At 43.5% G+C, this 18,354-nt stretch overlaps 1 protein-coding gene across 29 annotated transcripts in view; it reads left to right on the top strand.

The window, feature by feature from the left end:
- Positions 1-18,354, top strand: part of tcf7l2 (transcription factor 7 like 2) — an 87,575-nt gene that overhangs the window by 55,784 nt on the left and 13,437 nt on the right. For 28 of the 29 annotated variants that reach the window (XM_040039240.1, XM_040039253.1, XM_040039244.1 and 25 more), the window contains 3 exons: positions 13,956-14,088; positions 16,546-16,648; positions 17,592-17,678. In XM_040039240.1, coding sequence (XP_039895174.1) covers positions 13,956-14,088; positions 16,546-16,648; positions 17,592-17,678 — 323 coding nt within the window. Of the gene's footprint in view, positions 1-8,422; positions 8,557-13,955; positions 14,089-16,545; positions 16,649-17,591; positions 17,679-18,354 lie in introns of those variants that run through there. The other variant, XM_040039259.1, reaches the window with a different exon arrangement.

Raw genomic sequence — 18,354 nt, 5'->3', positions numbered from 1 at the left:
CAGCTGTGTAGCAGAATCCATATTTGTGTTTATTTGATTTATTACCTAATCCCTTTCTTTCCCATCAAACAGAATTAAGTTGCAAAACGTCAAAACAATTGTCAGGAAATGGCTGCGTGCTGCTTGCTGACTTCTCGCGGCGCACGGGGCTGCGTTCTAATTCCGCCAGCGTTTCGCCGGCACATCACTCTTAAACGCCACCCACTCTGAATCTCTCCCAACTAAATAAATGAGGGGGGAGATAAGCACACATTAAATGTTTAACTGTCTCGCATTTGTCATCTGTTTTACCCCTCTTAATTAAACAGACGCAGCTTAGCCCCGGCACTCCAAGTGCACACACACTCGCGCGCAAGCGCACACATACACATACACACCCCTGCCTTTGAGCACTGGAGCTTGAGTGCAAACACTGTCCTCCCGATGATTAATTTAGCCGTTAATATTTATTTTAATCGGTACCGCTAAGTTAGCAGCTCAGTGGAGGGCAAACCTAAGTTTTGTAGGCTGTTTTGTTGCAAAATGATGTGAGGAAACAAATAGGATTTTATTTAGTTGTTGCTTTTTTTCCATATTTATTTCCTGTATTTTGTCCTGTAATGTTTTTAGTTTGTGGAGAGGAGGTGGTGTTCTGTGGGCCGGCTGTGGTTTGTGTCTGCTTCGGTATATTGTAGTGATAAGAGTGCATGTTGAAAACATTAACTACTACCTCCACCCAGTGGCACAAAATGAAAAAAAAGGCAGGTGTGATTGGCAGCACACAATATTTAATGTAGTGGGAAGACTTGCCTTAAGCGAAGAGGGGGATGTATTCACCACACAATAGTACTGCTATCTTCCACTCTGCATTGTCTCTCTCATCGTCGACCTTATTACATGCCGTATTTGGCATGAAGAATCCCCTTCTTATCGACACTGAATTTTAATGCCATTGCGCTTAGATGGCCGCCTTAGTCTAGTTGTTGTTTTGACATCGTATTGCATTTTTTGGTGTTCGTGTGTGTGTGTGTTGCTTTATTATGATTTCTCAGTGAATCAGAAAAAACATCTGTCTGCACCACTGTGCACTACTGCGTTCTCCATTGGTGCGATTGAACACTGTGTGCCAGCGGTGCTTTGCCGGTTCTTGGGGCATCAACAGATGTGGAAAGGGAAAGAGAGAGCCGCAGCCCGGGCCCGGGATGAGTGGGAGAAGAGAGGAGAGCAGAATTGGGGGTTCCTCTGAAGCCCCCTCTCCAGATCCGAGGAGCGGAGCGGGGATCAAAGTGGCTTGTTTTATGTGGCTGGTGCAACACTTTGAAGTCCCAGAGTCACCTACAGCACTCACTTCATCAAGTTCACTAGTGTCTTAATAGCAGATCAATAAATTTCAAAGTCAGAGAGTTAATTTGATACTAGCGCTGATGTGATCACGCTGGGCCACAGAGCTGGCTGCTCCGCTCACTTTCGTCTCTCCCTTCCCTTCTCTCCTCCTCACCTAGATTGGACCTGTTTTAGGCTCTCAACTTGAATTAATTCGCAGCGTTTGGTGCCTGTTTTCATAGACGGCCTTGTGTGAACACTTAATCAGTGTCTGTGCCCTTGTCACAACAATGAAAAGATTGTTTTATTAATTGTAATTTAAATTTGAGTCATTCCCTTCCCTGCACTTATTTGAATTTAAAGAGATGTATGTTTAAAATCTAAATGATTTATTAGTGATGCACATTTGAAATTTTGATTCTTTGATATTTTTAGCGATACATTGTGATAATTGAGATAATTATTTAAACCCACAATTAATTAGATTTTTTTTTAAACTAGGTTAGCTTCCTAATTTTATTACATTTACAATTTTTAGCTGGTGAAATCAAACATTGAACAATCTTGCAAATTAAGAGTTTCACATTTTTATACTAAATTATATGTATGACACACACTTAGTTAAATTTCAGATTTAAAAGTAAATAAACTGGTAAAAAAGAAAAATCTAAAGAATTATTTCCAGTTTTTTTTAAACGCGACATCATTTAAAAAATACAATAAAATAAGATAATGCCGCGCCGACGGCTTTTAGAGATCGGGCGATTCGGGATGAAGCAGCGCTTTCTCAAGCGCGCTATTCATCTCAGAGAAAACCAGCACCATCTGCATTCGGTGCCGTGATACCAGTGAGTTGGTGAGGCCGGATCAGCTCCTGGAGAACAAAAGGCCAATTTAGTATGTTCATCTAAGGGTTACTAATGGTATTAGGTAGCCGGCAGGGTGGTCGGCAGGGGCTCGGCGCTCCAAGGTGAGCCCGCAGCTTGACCCCTACACTCACACCAATTCACTGGGCTGCTGGCATTAGTGCCCCACATCTGCCATTTTTTTTGTGCGACTGCGTCTGTGCCTTTTCGCTTTATTTTATGGTTGTGTTCTTCAGACGACAGAAAGTAACAGAAAATAAGTTTTAATTGGACCCGGTAAGAATTTGTCCGTTCCCCCGATTGAAATGATTGAAAAGAGAAGAGAAATCAGATAATTGTGGGGAAAGGAAGGATGCTGCTGGGAAAGCTGGGCAAAATTTACAATACTAAGAAAAGTGTTTTGTATTTTTTTTAAATCATGCAAAAGGTGCTTTGGATACAGAGGAGTAAAGAAGATGATGCGTCATCTGCTTAATTTTTCTAGACACGTGTTAGTAGCAGTGATATTTGTTGAGGTAAATATTTCAACGAGAGCTTTAAATTTACTAAACAATTCCGATGAGGATTTTCATTGGAGAAATGAAACCAGCATTATTATTATTATTATTATTCAGATAATAATAAGAATTGTCACACGTTCGATGAAGGTTTGGAAAATTGTGCCGGGAGCCGTAGTTGCTGGTTGTGATGCCGTTTCAGTGGAAAGCGGGCGGCGAAGCAGGGGAGAAAGCTCCGGGATGGAGCTGGTGCAGCGGGTGGTGCTGATGCAGGCTGCCTGTGTGGTCCTCAGCGGTCGGCGATCCGCCGGGCTCTGCCGAGAGAGCCGGAGGTCCCGTGTTTTAATTATTGTTTCATGTTAAATTTATCTCCAGCGACGCTCACTCTGAAGCACACGCACGTCTTATTTTTTTCTATGATCAAAAGAAAAAAAAAGGTGAAATCCAGCTTTTATGTATTAATAAAGATACCTGAGAGAACAAATGTTTTTCACTCCAAAAAAAATATAAATCTTTGAGGTAAAATTTTGTCTCCTGTCATCGAAATTAGTTGTAATTTATAAATCCAGTGCTTAAATGGTTGTAGAAATTGAGCCGAAATATTTCTATATTCCTCTCTCCTTTTTTTCTCGAGGTTCCTGCTGTTCGTGCACCATGAAATCTTGCTTCATTAAAAGTGTATTAATCTTGTCTCGTCTCATGGGAGGTACCTTAAGATGATGTTGTGTCTTTTTCTTTAAATTGTTGGAGGGGAAAAAAAAATCTTCCAGATTTGGTCCCTGTCAGTCAGAAATAATTGTGTGCTTAATCTTGTCCCTGATGGATGACTTGGAGTTCAGCAATGGGCCAGCTCCAATGACAAATACAATATTAATATTCATTAACTGCTTTGACAATGCTAATTTTGATGCAGTAGTAAAGGGCCTTCCAAAGTTAGCGGCCAAAGCATCAGAGCTGAGCAAGGTGGCAAGATAATTTGTGCTGCTTTACTGAGCTGAAGGCTTTTAAAGTCTTAAGCAGGGGGAAAAAAAGGCTAGGTACCACAAACAAAATAAAAGAGAAAGGGAAAAAGTTCAGACGCATTGGAAACCAGGACTGTGGAAGTAATACGATCAAGAGACGGCTACAAAAATTTGACACCTCCAATGCTGCATCTTTGAGCAAATATTTTTTTTATTTAAACAAAATCTTGCAACAAAAAAGGAGCACAACATGGTAAGTCAGCACATTCTTGATTTTTCTCTCTTTTTCTTTTTGTTTAATCTTTTTGATCTTTTCAATTATCGCCATTTGAAGATCAATAGTAATTTTTTTTCTGCTGTGGTTAAAAGGCTCACAGCGGTGGTATAGCGGATGGTCGGATCACGGCTTTAAGAGTGGGCTTCCTCTCTTCAAGCCACCAGTTGGCCGGGTTGAATTTACTATTGCCAGCTCTCCTGAAAACCGTCCACAGCTTGTATCCATTTATTTGTATTTTTGGGTATTGTTTTAACTGCTGTTGTTGCCTTGTTGTCTGGCAGGTTTGACTTTGGAGTTGGGGCTCCTTTTCCCCCCTCAGTTGTCTTAAGAGAGTTCAGGCAGGAGAGTTGGAGGTGCAAAAGCTGTACTACAGTGACAGGCTCTTTTGGTGATAAATGTCTGTTTTTTTTGTCTTTTGTGAGACTGTTTTTTTTTTTTTCTTCCCGGGGCTTCCTACATCAAAAATTGGGGCTACCGACGGGCAGGACTTAGGGGCAACGTGGCTGCAACACCACACACCCTTTGCCCTGGATCGGAAAGCTTTCTCTAGCCTTTTTTTCCCCTTTTTCTGACACTTCTTCTGCCCGGCGTTTGTGTTTTTGATTTTGCATTTAATTTAGTGTGACTAGCAGTGAATGGAGCGTGGCTAGTTTTGGGGATTAATGACATGACGAGAGACACCCCGCTGCTTGAGTTTAGCCAAGTTAGGGCAACTCCTATAGACAGCACTCCACTACCTTTATGTCTTCCAAGCAAGCTGAATGAAAGCTTTTCTTTCTCGCCCTCTTTTTGTTGTTCTTTCAACTTATCAAAGAAAGAGAGATGGACACAAAAGAGCTTATTAGGGGGGATATGAAGATGGGCAAGGGGTAAAGAGGGAGTCCCGGACAGACGCGGAGAAGAGCAGCGCAGCCTCTGAGTGTGCGTTTGAATGCGTGAGGTGGCTGAAAGTGAACAGCCAGCTCTGGCCGCTCGCTCGCGGTCCTTCCCCCCCGCTCTGGGACCCGAAGGGCTGCCGTCCTAAATTCGCTCCAGCATTACCTTGGCTGTCGCCCGGTCCTCCGGCCGCTGTCTTATCGGCTTAACCCATCGGGCTTTAGCGAGGGGCTGCCGTAGATGAGGTGCTGCCCCCCAGTGGATTAGTGGCTGACATGGTGGTGGGAGTCTGCTTGGAGTCTGTGCACTACCATGAGTGCCAGCATGCTTGTTTTAACCAGGAACCGAGCAGCATCTCAAATACAGCTCTTTTAAATGGTAAGACTTTTCAACATTTTAATTACAGCTGTGCTTAATTTTCTGGTGCTTGTTTGACTTTAAATATCATGTTTTGGTTGAATCTATCCGTGGATATTTTTCTGTGCTCCGTTTGGCAATTTATAACACTTATGTTGCTAAGTGACAGATTGACAATTTGGATAATGAAAGGCACTGTTTGATTGCTTTGTCCTGACAGCCTGACAGGGGTGCATTATTCTAACACATCAAACCAAATACGATTCTTATTTATTGTGTGCTTTAAAAAATAAAATGCTGCTATTTCACGTTTTAATTCATGCATGCTGTTATTCGTATCGAATCAGTTTTAAAATATATATTTTATTGACGTTTTAATTTAAGTAAATCTGATCATCGCTCACATCTGCTGTTCTCGTTCTTCTGGTAATATTAAAAAAAATCTGAGTCAATATTTAATTTGGATTTTGTGTGTTTAAAAGAATTTCAATTGTTTTTACTCAAATAGAATTTTTTGGAAATATCATGATTATACTGTAATTATTATAGTAATTGCTGAGGACTTTGAAGTTGGTGCTCGTGCATTTTGCCTCCGATTGTTGTGATTTATCAGAGAAAACAATGAACTGCTAAGGTCATAGGTTGTTTCATTTCCTTGTTTTGTAAAACTTTTTGTCCGTCATTCTTTTTCTTTTCTTTTTTCCCCTCGCACACTTTTCGGTCTCGTGCGAACATCTTAGACCGTCGAATAAAAAAAAAAAAAGAGGGTTTTTAAAAGTTTTTTTTATCCTCCCTGTGCTCTCTTGTGTTGTGGCGTTGATGCCATTGTGGCCGGATGATTGGGAGCTGTCCATCACTTGCTGGCAAACTGGCAGTTTACTTAAGAAAGTGCACGTGGGACAAAAGGAGATGGCAGGAGTGTGGCGGGGCGGCTGAATGGAGGGAGGGCAGGCAATTAGCCACCGCCTTGTCGGAGCTCTTTTACTTGTCAAGCTGGAGCCCCGGCGCTATTGTTCAAGTTGTGTAAAGGACATTCCCAGGGCTTTGTTTTGGCTTTAAGGGCCTCAGGACTGCCTGCTGCAGGCCAGGGGAAGAGCAGGGTCCTAACAGCAGCAGAGAGGCTGAGCGAGTGCAGGAGGAAAAGAAAGCGAGAGCGTATTTTGAGGAAAACAAAGTCTCTGTTGTATTAAGAAAAAAAACTTTGCAGTTGTTTCTGTTGCCAGCTTTTAAAATGCTGTAATGAGAAGCATTTGTGTTTTCATTTCTCTGACCTCACTTCCAAAAAAGAAATTATTGCTTGTTTCTACATACAAATTTTCTCACTGTAGTTAAACTTTATTTTTTATTTTTTTTAATTGATATTCTTATTTAGGTCATGTTAAAAAAAATTGAATAAATGTGACATTTATTCTATAAATATTTAATTTGTCATGGTTCTTATTCAGGTCCAGGTGTTCAGATTAAATTAAAATAAGGCAAGCCTAATTATTATTATAGAACGCAAAATTTAAAATCTCTTTAAAAAGTGTGACAGCTTGACTTATTACTTTAAATAATTAATTTGTTGCACTGAAAAAGAAGTTTTCCTCAACATGTAGCATTTTTTTGTTTCTTCTCAGTTTACTAAACTAAACTGTACTAAACTTTTTATATTTCCTCTTCTCTTATTTTTAGTCATGTTAGGATGAACAAAATATTTTTGGATATTTCATTTATTTATTTATTATTTTATTGCTACACCCAAAACTAAATAAATAAAGCGAACAAACAGCATTGCAAAATTCTGGAACATTTTTATTTTATTTTTTTAAATAATAAATGAAAAGTCTCGTTTGAAGGATTTCCCTTTTAAATACATCTCGTCTATTTCTGCAGTGGATGGCACATCTTTTGAATTGCTCGGGGGGGGAGAAAAAAATCTTGACCACACAAAGCTTATTGTTTGGTTTCAGTATTCAGAAGAATAATGGTCTTGAAGGTGAAATAGTTGCAGAGAAAAAGGAGAACAGGGAAGAGAGGGCAGTGAGGAGGGGCTCGAGGCCTTGTTCACATGAACCTTGAATTGAGTTGGAAGGAGGGAGGAGGGGGGTTAAAAGAAGAATTGTTCTCCACTCTAAGGTATTGTTTAGAGGAAAAAAAGTAGAGCGGGGTAGAGGACAGGAACCAAAAAAAAAGAGAGAGATTGCAACGAAAGGTGCCACGTCTGTGTCAGAGTGAAGACTTTCTCTCCCTCTCCTTGGTTTCTCCCCTGGAAAGTGGGCATGAAGAGGGGACTGTCAGCATCACACAGATAAAGTGACTGTTGGCCACACTTTGCTGAGCCTGCCCTCCCTTTGTGGATGTTGTTGTGTCTTGTTCCTTTTTTTTCCTCCACTTTCTATCTCTCTCTCTCTCCTGCTCTCTCTCTCTCTTTGTCTCCATCTCTCGCTTTGCTCGCTTTACCTTGTAGCCAAAGCTTTTCAAGCTGCCAGTTCGTCTCTGGGCATCCTGGAGGCACAGCAGAGCCCACACACATACACACACATACTCTTAAGAAACACATACACAGACCCAACGTACAGCAGGGATTTGGGTAATAACTGATTTTGTGTGTATATGTATGTGTGTGTGTGTTTGTGAGTATTTTTTTCTGGAGTATAGCTAGTGGGAAGACTACTGCGGTGCTGAACAACTGCTCAGAGTAATTTTTCCTTCTCTCTGTCCACATTCTGGCTTTCACTTCTTATACTTCTTGTCACCGGCATCAAAACTTTCTCTGACAAAGAAGAGGAGACTGGTGGCCGCAAAGAGCAAGTGCTTCTGTGGTTAGAGTGAAGGATTTTGGGGGATTTTCTTTCCTCTTTTTTTTCCTCCTTTTTTTTTGAGCAGGCAGATGTGGGTGGGTGGGTGGAGAGGATTTGGTGACTGTGTGTTTATGGGGGGGGAAACTAGGCCTCAGACCCTGAGCCTGCTCTAGACACGTCAGGAGACACGCACTCTAATGTCAAAAACCTGAGGGAACAATGGTCAGCTGGCTGCGGCACCAGACGCAAAGCGAGGGGGGACGACAAACACATATGCACGCTCGCGCCACACATGCCCGGCAATACACTCGCACACAGTGGAGGAAGGAGTCAAGACAGGAACAGACAAAGGAGGAAGAGAAGAAGTGAAGGAGAGGAGCGGCCAAGGAAAGTGAGAGGGCTTTTCCCCGGCGTAGACGGGGAAGGAGGAGCTGGGGGGGGGGCCAGGTGGAAGAAGAAGGAGGAGGAGGAGGAGAAGGCAGGGGTGGGGGTGGGGGTGGAACCGAGGGGGTCATGTACCCGCGGGATGGAGCTCCAGCCGGGCCGGAGGAGACGGGAGCCAAGGCAGGAGTCCTAGGCCCCGGGCTCTCTCTCCTCCAGCAGGTGGGCTGCTGGCACCTCAATCTGAGCAGCTGGGTGAGTAACGCTGCTCCCCTGCTTCTTCACTGTCTCTGCTTTTTCTTACCACTGAAGGGTTTTAACATTGTTTTGACAGGTAGCTGTTGTGGTGCAGGCCGGTTGTAGATAGGTGAGGGGAAAGGGAGGAGGGGAGTGGTTTTTTTTTGGGGGGGGGGGGGGGTGGCTGAGAGAGTGGTGGTCACTTGATTCTTTTTTAAAAAGCCTGTTAGAAATACTTTGACGTTGAAAACTCGTGCGTGTTTGTGTGCTTGTGTATGTGCATGCCTGAGCTTGATCCAAGACCAGTATCCCAAATATTTTTATTTATTTATTTGTTTTTTGCCACACACTTGTGAGCATAACTTTAAAGCCCACATAATAAACGTTATAAACAATGTGCTTAAATTAATTAAAAAGGCAATAGACGTGATTCTCTCAAGAGGAGAATTATTTACTTGATAATATTTGATCAAACTCATGTCTTAGCTGTGAAATGTAAAATAAGATTTGGGGCAACCTCACAGATTAACATATTCTTTTGTTAATGTTGCCATTCAATTCAGATTCTAATTGCTCGGCTTTCTGATGAAATTCTTAGGGACTGATTGCATTTCAAAAGGCACAGTTCAGTCTGGCTCTTAACGCCGTCATACAATATCACCTCTCAGAGAAGCCTCCTTTAACTCAGGTATGTGAGTTCAAGAGGCTGTTTACACTGAAAAGGAAGAGGGGGGAAAAAGCTTGAACACACGTGTGTCTAAGAGGATGATTTGTCTTCACAGAATACAACAGCTCTACCAAAATACCACTTCATATTTAAGCTATTTGTGCGCAGTTTTATTTATCTGTGACATATCAGAACATGTCCTTTCTGCGATTCTATTTGATGTGCCGACTATCAAAGATGGGAAGCAGAAGGAAAAAAATAAATGATGACGAATGACTTGAGTGTTAGTGAAGAGAGCAGGAGGAAGGGGAGCAAAGGCTCTGGCCCACATAATATTTTTGTTCAGCGCTCTGATCAAGCAGTCAGCATGTCACTGCAGCAAAGTGAATAGATTAACTTTTAAATATACTGTGGTCTCGGGAGCCTCTTGCCCTCGGAGATGCATCTTCTCTGCAAGAGAAAACTGATCAACACCTCCATATCTGCTTTTTAAATCACCCCCCCTCCCCCTTACAATCCCCAGGTTCTTAATATTTTGAGGAGTTTTCTTCTTCTTCTTCTCCTGCTTCTTCTTCTGATTAACCAAAAAATTATTATTTTTGAAATGTAGCAGAGTTTTAATCAGCATGTTATCCTGGAAGGTCATGGCTTTGATAAGCCTGTAATTTGTCAGAGCATTTCATATTCCATCGCTGCTAATCTCTAAGTATTCCTTTAGATTGTCTGCTTGAATCTGAGGATTGATTTGGCTGAGTGCTACGAGGACTAGCGTGTGTGTGTGTGTGTGTGTGTTTGAACATTCATTGGTATGATATGGCGTTTGCTTAGAGATTAATATCTGTAGCCTGGAGGGGGCACTCTATGCCTCCCAAAGGAAAACTAATTCTGTGTAAACAGATTTCAGCAGGACAGCATCGATTGATACCAGATGATTAGATTAGTGGCAGCACCGTTTGTACTTTGTTTCTTTTTTTTGTTTTGTTTTGCTTTATATCAAATCATGCGCACACACATCTCCCCCCTTCCCACTATTGCTGTTGTGTTGTTTTCTGTATGGTGTCACTCCATGTGATTTGGATTCCGGCCACTTGCGTGTTCTGGGAGAGGCAGTGTGCTCTGGCAGCTTTTTCTGCTTGCTTTGGAATTTGGAGGACCCCAATCCATCACGCCACTGTCATCCCCACATCCCTCACCCCTCTCTTCCCGGTCTCCCTTCCCTGCCCCGGCCTCACTACAGCTCATTAGCGCCCTGCAAGCTGTTGTGACAACTCATCATATCATGACATGAAGCAGGGAGACAGAGGCTCTAGCCCCCTGCCCAGCCACCCACTGGGCCCACAAGGTCGCCACCTTCACATTTAGGGCTCAAATTGGCCCTGCAAGGTCCCACCAGGCGGAAATGCAAGGCCAACAGCTTTTTCCTGTCTGGCCTCCACCTCTCTGTCCCCCTCCCTTTGTCTTACTCTGTCCTGCTGTCACTTTATTCCCCCCCTGACTTCTCCTGTACCCCTTCTCCCTTCCAAAAGGTCTGACATCTGAAAGGCTTTTCACTGATGGAAGCTACCAGCTACTATATATATTATATATAGTTTTTATTTATGCACTTGCTGAAATGGATTGAATTTGCAGGAAGAGGCTGATTATGACCCTATTAAAACATGCAGGCTTCCTGTGAGCATTTTAACCTCACATCTGGAAGAAAGAGGAGCGGATCAGAATAAATAAAAAAAAGAGCCAAGGCGATATTAATAACACAATCAAACGCCAACAACTGCTGCTTCTGTTTGTGTCTGCTGGGTGGATTTCAGCAGCAGGTGCCATATCTGTGTCCTGGATGTGGAAAGAGTAAACGTGCTCACTGATGTTCGCGCAAGAGGGTGCCCTTAAATTTTACTTCAGGCTGTTTTGAATGCGAAATCTCTTTCTCGAGCTCGCGAATCAGCTCGTCACATCTGCAGAGCGGCGCGTCCGTCTCCTGCTATATTTGTTTATTTTCACGACATAGGTGGTGGGAAGGATGCGAGTCAGCGGGGGTGTAGGGGCAGGAAATGTTCTTTTCTTTTTACCCCTGGCTTTTGTGGAGCAGGGAGAGTAAAGCCTCCCACGTCGCCTGCTTTTTGTTTCCCTGTGTGGGCCCTGTGCGGCTCAAGCACCCAGCAGCCTGCTAGACGAGTCCTGGGCCTTGCATTGTCCCACAGTGGGCCACAGGGCAGGTGCTGGGCCTCTTTTCCGCAAGGGACCACCGGGTACTGTCTTGACGTCAGCAGGAAGTTATGATGATTGCAAAAAATGCAGAGTGTGCGTATTAGCTGATGGAAGAAGGTCGATATCAGCTGACTGATTGATGTAAGCAGGATGTAGATAACACAGTGGGGGCTAGTTTGACCAATTCTTGAGTCCTCAAACTATAAAGGCTTCTTTTAAAGGACCTACCTTTAAAGTCTTGCAACAAACACCAAAACTTGAGTTTATGTTACAGTGTCCTTTTTCTGGCTTCACGTTTTTCCACCTCCAGCAGGCAGTTCAGCCTACTGCTATTTGCATCACTCTGAGCTTTTCAGGAAAAAAAAAAAATGAGGACACTCTTATACCACAAGTGACTGTGATGTAAATCGTCTGCCCTCTACTTCTCTCCCTCCCTCTTAGTCCCATACACACCCTCTCTAACACCCTCTGTCTAAATGTGGACTCAGTGGATGGGCATTTTGAACTGTCTTCTCAATGGCCGGGGTCCCTGGACAAAAGAACTCATTTAAAAGTCCACTAAAGCTTTTTCAGCGCAGAGAGTTGAAGAATTGACAACATTCTTTCACATCATTACCCGAGGGAGGAGCGGAGAGACGTGAAGGAGGAGGTTAGGAGGTGAGCGATGAGGTGGTGGGGATGGGGGGACAAAAAGAGGGAGAGAGGGAGAGACAGAGGCCGTCTTCTAGCATTCAGCTGCCGACTCATCGGCCACATTCAGCAGCTGCCGTAACCTCTATCACGATTGTTTTTTCCACCTTTTTTTCATCCCTGTATTCTGGGTGTGCAGATCAGATAAGGATTCCCTAAGCAACAATGAGTGCCTTCGTTTGTGTTTCTTTTTAACGAATCCCATTCCATCTATCCACCCCTCCAACCCTGACACACAAACACACACACCCGCCCCAAACCCTCTCTCCCTTTTCCCATCCCTAGCCTTTTCAGCTCAGGGCTGTGAATGAGTCCCAGGAGTCTCTCTCTGCCTCCCTGGAGTTCTGCTGGGGTTCATTAATCTTTCATTGGGACCACGGCAATAGGGAATGCCCCCCACCCCTCTTCCACACACACTCTTCCCACTCCCCCAGCATTGCCATTATAGAATAGAGGTCTAGATGGCCATGCTTGTACCGACCATGCAGATAGACAGCTTTAACTACCCAGTGAAAATTTAGCACGGGACTCTGAATGGGCTGTTGCTGCATCGGGCTCTCACACAGACACGATATTAACTTCAGCCTCAAACAGACTGGGCGGATGATTAGTTTGCAGCATTAATCTCTGCTCACATTTGTCTTGCCCTGGGCCCGTAGCTTTGCATTTGTATTGTCAATGAGCACTGGGCAGCTGTGTATCTTATGCATGTATCCCCCCACACACACTCCTCCTCCTCCCCTGCCAACATCTAGTCCCATTAATGTTTTTCAAAGTCTTTTGGAAATGTGCCACAGTGGAGCTTTTTTTTTTTTTTTTTTCTTTCTTGCATGGGTTAAAGTCACTAATGAGGGTGTGTGGCCTACGAGAGAGCAGACTGAACACACACATACGCACGCAAGCAGCTTGGTGTCTCACTCCTCTCCCCCTGAACATATCATCCATGTTATGATAAGCCTGATTAGTGCTGCTTCTTTGACTGCTGAGGGCAGGATAAGGATGTGTGGGTAAAGAGGCGAGAGCAGCCTCTGCCACCAGCCTAATCTACAGCAGAGCTCTAATCTGGTTATCTTGTGGTTGGGGACTGTGTGTATTAGTCTGTCCCCAGCCCTGGCCTGATGAGAGGGGGGCTGAGCTCCGGTTAACACAGGGGCCCACGGCAGCACACCCCTAAAGCTCAACTGTAATCTTTGGGTAATTGAAAAAAAAAAAAGGAGGCCTGCGCCACTTAGAAGCACAAAGAGAAGATTACATAGCTAAAACTAATTTGGCAAAAATGCAGAAATGGATTTACGGCCCCACCTCTTCTCTCCTAACCCTTTTATTACAATACACCCATACCCTCCGCGAACTGGGGCCCTGGGGGAATAGATAGAGGGAAGGGGATAGCAGAAGGAGGCTCGAGAGCTGAGCGGAGAGCTGCTAATGACTGTGGATATACGCGCGTGCTCCCTTGATTTTTGTGGTTTACAGATGATCGATTACTTCACTTACAACCGTGGTTAAAAGTGCCTCATCACACATCAAACTCAAATGTGAACAGGCAACCCCACAAGCCTCTTAGATTGTGTTACCGAATTCCACAGTGACACCACAGAAGTGTTTTTAATTACAAACCATGCTATTTTCACTGTGGTTTGGTGGTTTGGCGCCTTGAGTATACCCAGAATTTGATAGCTCTTCTTTGGAGAACTTTCAAGTTGTAACTCTATGGCAGGCGCCTGCAGTCTTTAACTCACATCCCAAATATTAACAACCTCGCCTCTTTTTTTTTTCTCTCTCCCCTCCTTTCCTCTTTCTTTATCGCTGTCCATCTATCTTTCTCTGTATCCTCCTCCTCTCTCTTGTCTCTCAGTCTAATAAGGTTCCAGTGGTACAGCACCCCCACCATGTGCACCCTCTCACGCCTCTGATCACCTACAGCAATGAACACTTCACACCGGGGAACCCCCCACCTCACCTACAGACAGACGTGGATCCCAAAACAGGTACGGTCCGGAGTGTTTTCACACAAGTTTAACTGGCGTGCGGAGACGGGCGTGTTTGATTTCTGCTCGAAACACCTTCAGAATTAAGTGCACTTGTTTTCCAAAAGCGACAGGATGAACCTCCCGAAAACCCAATTATGTTCCGAACAAATTAAGAATAAGTCTCAAGGGGTGAAAAAACACATAAGCTTCTCTTCTTTGATAAGGAACCACAGCTCTTTGAACAGTATGTAGTCATGTTCATGTCACACTTTCAATGCAGGTAACGTGAAAAGGAATGAAACAAAAAAAAAGAAGCTTATTTTATCCATTAATTGCTCATTTGATGACTTCATAAACATGACTAGCACTGTTTACAAGATACTTAATGTAGGACAAGGTCAGCTCAAGTGCTTCTTATTGAAAACTGCTGCTCTAATTTGTTTCTGATTGATTCAGCTATCATGCTCACTAAAATTGTTTGGTTTTGATTGAGGGGGGTAAAAAAAAAAAAGGGGGGGCCTTACATTTCAGAACAACAACCTTGCAGAGTGCCTCGTAAACTTCTCGTTAAACGTGGAATTCAGTAAACAGCCACCGCTCTAATTGCCAATGCTCAAAATAATACTGCCACTGTAGTGGGAGCTCTTTACTTTTAAAGACCAGCAAGCACACAGTTTTCAACTAAGTGCACAAAACTCCTCAGTATGAAAGATTTACACAGACTTTCACAGGTTTTCTCCACGCCTGCTTTATAGCCTGTTGATCCTGCAGTCAGTGTCCATGTTTGTACCCACAATTCAGTCTCCTACATTCATTCAGCGCACTTTTTTTTTAAGGCAATTTCATTCATTTCCACGAGCATCTTGACCCAGCACTTAATTTTGCTAACTGTCATTCAGCCCGTCCTTTCAGGTTAATGCATTTTCAGTGTGCTGAATAATTTCATGCTTTTCAGAGGTCTCTGGTGGATTCACTTAGTGTTTTAGGTAATAATGTTCCCTTATTATGATGGCCCTTACAAAGGGGAAATAATGTGCCAGCTGCTGTTTAATGTAGTGCTTAATGGGGCTGCTTAATTGGGCACAGTGTTTAATTAATTAATGAGCTATATTAGGTCTTGAGCGCTGGGTGGCGATGGGATAATTTTCCACAGGCTTTCTTTCTTTTTTTTTTTTTTTAATAGAACTCGCTTTTGGTATAACTGTACTCCCAAGAAAAGTTTTCTGCTTTGGAAAAAAGAGTCCATACGTACCATAATTCCTCAAGAGTCAGATCCTGGATGAGCTAAATCAGCTGGGAACAAACACCAGCAGAAGCCAACGTCTTTAATCTATGAAGATTCATCTGGGTTTACGTTGGCTTTGTTACCACAGGCCAAAATACCTGAAGCATCAGCTGGATGGGCAAAAGCAAGCTGTGTGGAAGAAACGCACATCAGCCAGCCAAAAAAAGAAAGAAATAAAAAATGTCCCCCAGTTCCTGGTCTGCTGCACATAAACCCCTCCCTGCCACACTTTTACACTTGTCTAGTGTTCCCTGTTTGAAGTTTGTCATGAGAGAGAAAGTTATTTTTACAGCCGGCTGTGTACGAGACCTTTTCAAGGCATTCGTTCGGGGCAGCTTGTCGATGCAGCTCCTTCGCCTGTCAGCTGCCACAGAGAGTAAAGGCAACACCGTGGATGCTGTGATTGCTCGCCGATGCCCTCAAAAAGAGCTGTCCTTAAATTGGATATCTTTGTCACCGTCGGTGGGTGAAAAACAAAATTTGCTGCTTGTTTTATGCTAAATCTGAGGATCACTTCAACGAATGGAGACTGATGATCGGATATTGGGGTTTGATCGTCACTGCGTTGTACTTCTGGTAGCATCGAATGTAAAGCTAATTGACTATTAATCTGATTTAAATCCAGAAATATTGAGGTGAATTTGAAAAAAAGGAAGCTCTTAACTGCTTTGTTTATTCATGTATGTAATAACTACGCCCATACAGCGAGGACTGTCAGTGTAAATCAGCGGGCAGATTCAACTGCTAGCCTCATATTGGCAGCTCTTTGATCAGATAGAAAGCTTTAATTATGATACTATGTTTTGTTAACTTCTAAACCTCAGTCATTTTATATCATTAATCTTCTGAGTCACCAGACAAATGTGACAAGAATCGTGTTGGTGTTTTTTCCTCACCTCTCTTCCCCTCTGCCTCTTCCAACACACTGTGCCGCTGTGCCGCCTCAAAGGCCTTTGATCAGGAAGTGTGATTTAGCACTGTGTACATTCGATGCAACAAGCCCTCTTCCTCCTCCTCTTCCTCCCATCTGCACTCCTGTGATGTCTGCCCCGTTCATATGTGAAACTGAACAAAGAAAAGATCCCAGCACTGACAAAGATTTTGGTTCTCCTCTCTCTGTCATCGTCTCGTCCTGTCCACCTCCTCTCTCCTCCTGTCATCTTCTTTTTCTACTTTTTCTTCTTCCACAGGAATTCCAAGGCCTCCACATCCTCCAGATATATCTCCTTATTACCCACTGTCACCTGGCACTGTCGGCCAGATCCCCCATCCGCTGGGATGGTTAGTACCACAGTAAGCAAATCCTTTTTTTACTTCTCTTTCATCTTTATTCTCCTGTGAGTTGTGCAGAAAGGCTAGAAACATCTTCATGCTGTGATGATTGCTAAGCATAAAGGTGCGCATCAAGCTAAACCATTAAAGAGTGGCACTGTAAACAAGAAAAGTGGATATTACCTTTCATACATTTCATTTATGGATTTATGGACACAGTTTTAAAAGCTTTCTCTGTCTCTCGCTGGCCCACCAACTTCCACACTCGCTGCTTAACCACAGCAGCAGCTCCTTTAAGCCCTCACCAACCTCAACTTGCTATTTTGTGTCAAATACTATTTTGCATGTCTGTGTATGGTTCAATTAGATTAATGAACTGTGATTGCCCGTATTTTACCCACAATTCCACATAGGGGCTCTCCCCTGGTAACTCTTGTCAACACTTGTTAATATGACAAAAGGCTACAAATTAAGCTCTGTTAATTTAATGTTTTCTCACCGCGATCTAAATACCGAGAGAGGCCTTGAGCGCAGCCATGGCGCCCTTTGATTTGCTGCACTTTATTTTGGTATAAATTTACATTCATTATTGTTTGTCTTTGGATGTGTAGACCTCAATTAGTGTGATGGCTCCATTAAAGAGACCCGCGCTTCGTCTTTAATTATCACAACAAAACACCTAGTTCCAGCTTGGGGAGGAACGGGGCCCCACTCTGTCGACACAGAGCGAAGGGTTATGAAATTTAATTAGCCATTGCTATCAAGATTTGTGGCATTCAAATTGTTCAGAGTTTTCCTCCCTTTGATCTGCGCTCTGCAATCCCCTAGATTTTTGTCCTGATCAAATGAGAATAAAGAGGCCCACGGTGGGGAGAAGTGAGAGACAGAGGGCTTTAGCTTCTCCTCTTCCATCAACTCTGTTCCTTTACCTTTCTGTCTTTCTTCTTTTCTTCCCTCTTCTTAGGCAAGGTCAACCTGTTTATCCAATCACAACAGGGGGTTTTAGACACCCCTACCCAACTGCGCTCACTGTCAACGCATCCATGTCAAGGTGAGTTAAGCCCTAAGAGCTAAACACACGCATGCTTGTTCTCATTTGCTTGTACCTTCACTGGTGTGTGTTTGTGTTGGCTGTGAGGGCAATGCGCAAGCAGCACACACATACACACACACACGCACGCACACTCATGTGCACAAACAGTGAGCAGAAACTTCTCCCTTAAGGAGCGCTCCCACTCCCCCATCTCTGTTCAAAAGGCCAATTCTCCAGTGTGGGGCTTCAGCTAGCATGCTCAAATATTAATTATATTTATCATTTTCTAATGAGGCCCCTGAAGAACATTTACCCCCGCTGCATGTCAGGCTGATGTGAAATGAGATGGGGCATGTCCTTGCTGTGAGTTTAAGCAGGCAGACAGATAAACAAACAGCAACACTTTGAAGAGGACTACGTAATATAAGCTGGGGTCTGACACTTGGCCAGTGCTTTGGTCCAGTTCATCTGCTGCTCTGGACATTAGTGCACCCATGGGAGGGCATTGTGTGTGTGTGTGTGTGTGTACTCGTTGCCATCTTTTATACATATGTGTGTCTATTTGTCAGTCAGCAGTTAGCTACTTATTGTTCCCCTGAGGAACGCACGTCTTCTCTATTGTGTGGGAAGTGACCGTAATTAATTTAGGATGCCTGAAAACCCCATGATTTGTGGGTCTGGATGAGTCAAAAAA

This window comes from Simochromis diagramma, unplaced genomic scaffold (genome assembly GCF_900408965.1).
Source record: "Simochromis diagramma unplaced genomic scaffold, fSimDia1.1 OVJJ01000402.1, whole genome shotgun sequence".
In the NCBI taxonomy this organism is placed as follows: domain Eukaryota; kingdom Metazoa; phylum Chordata; class Actinopteri; order Cichliformes; family Cichlidae; genus Simochromis; species Simochromis diagramma.
This window is presented reverse-complemented; position numbering and strand designations above follow the sequence as displayed.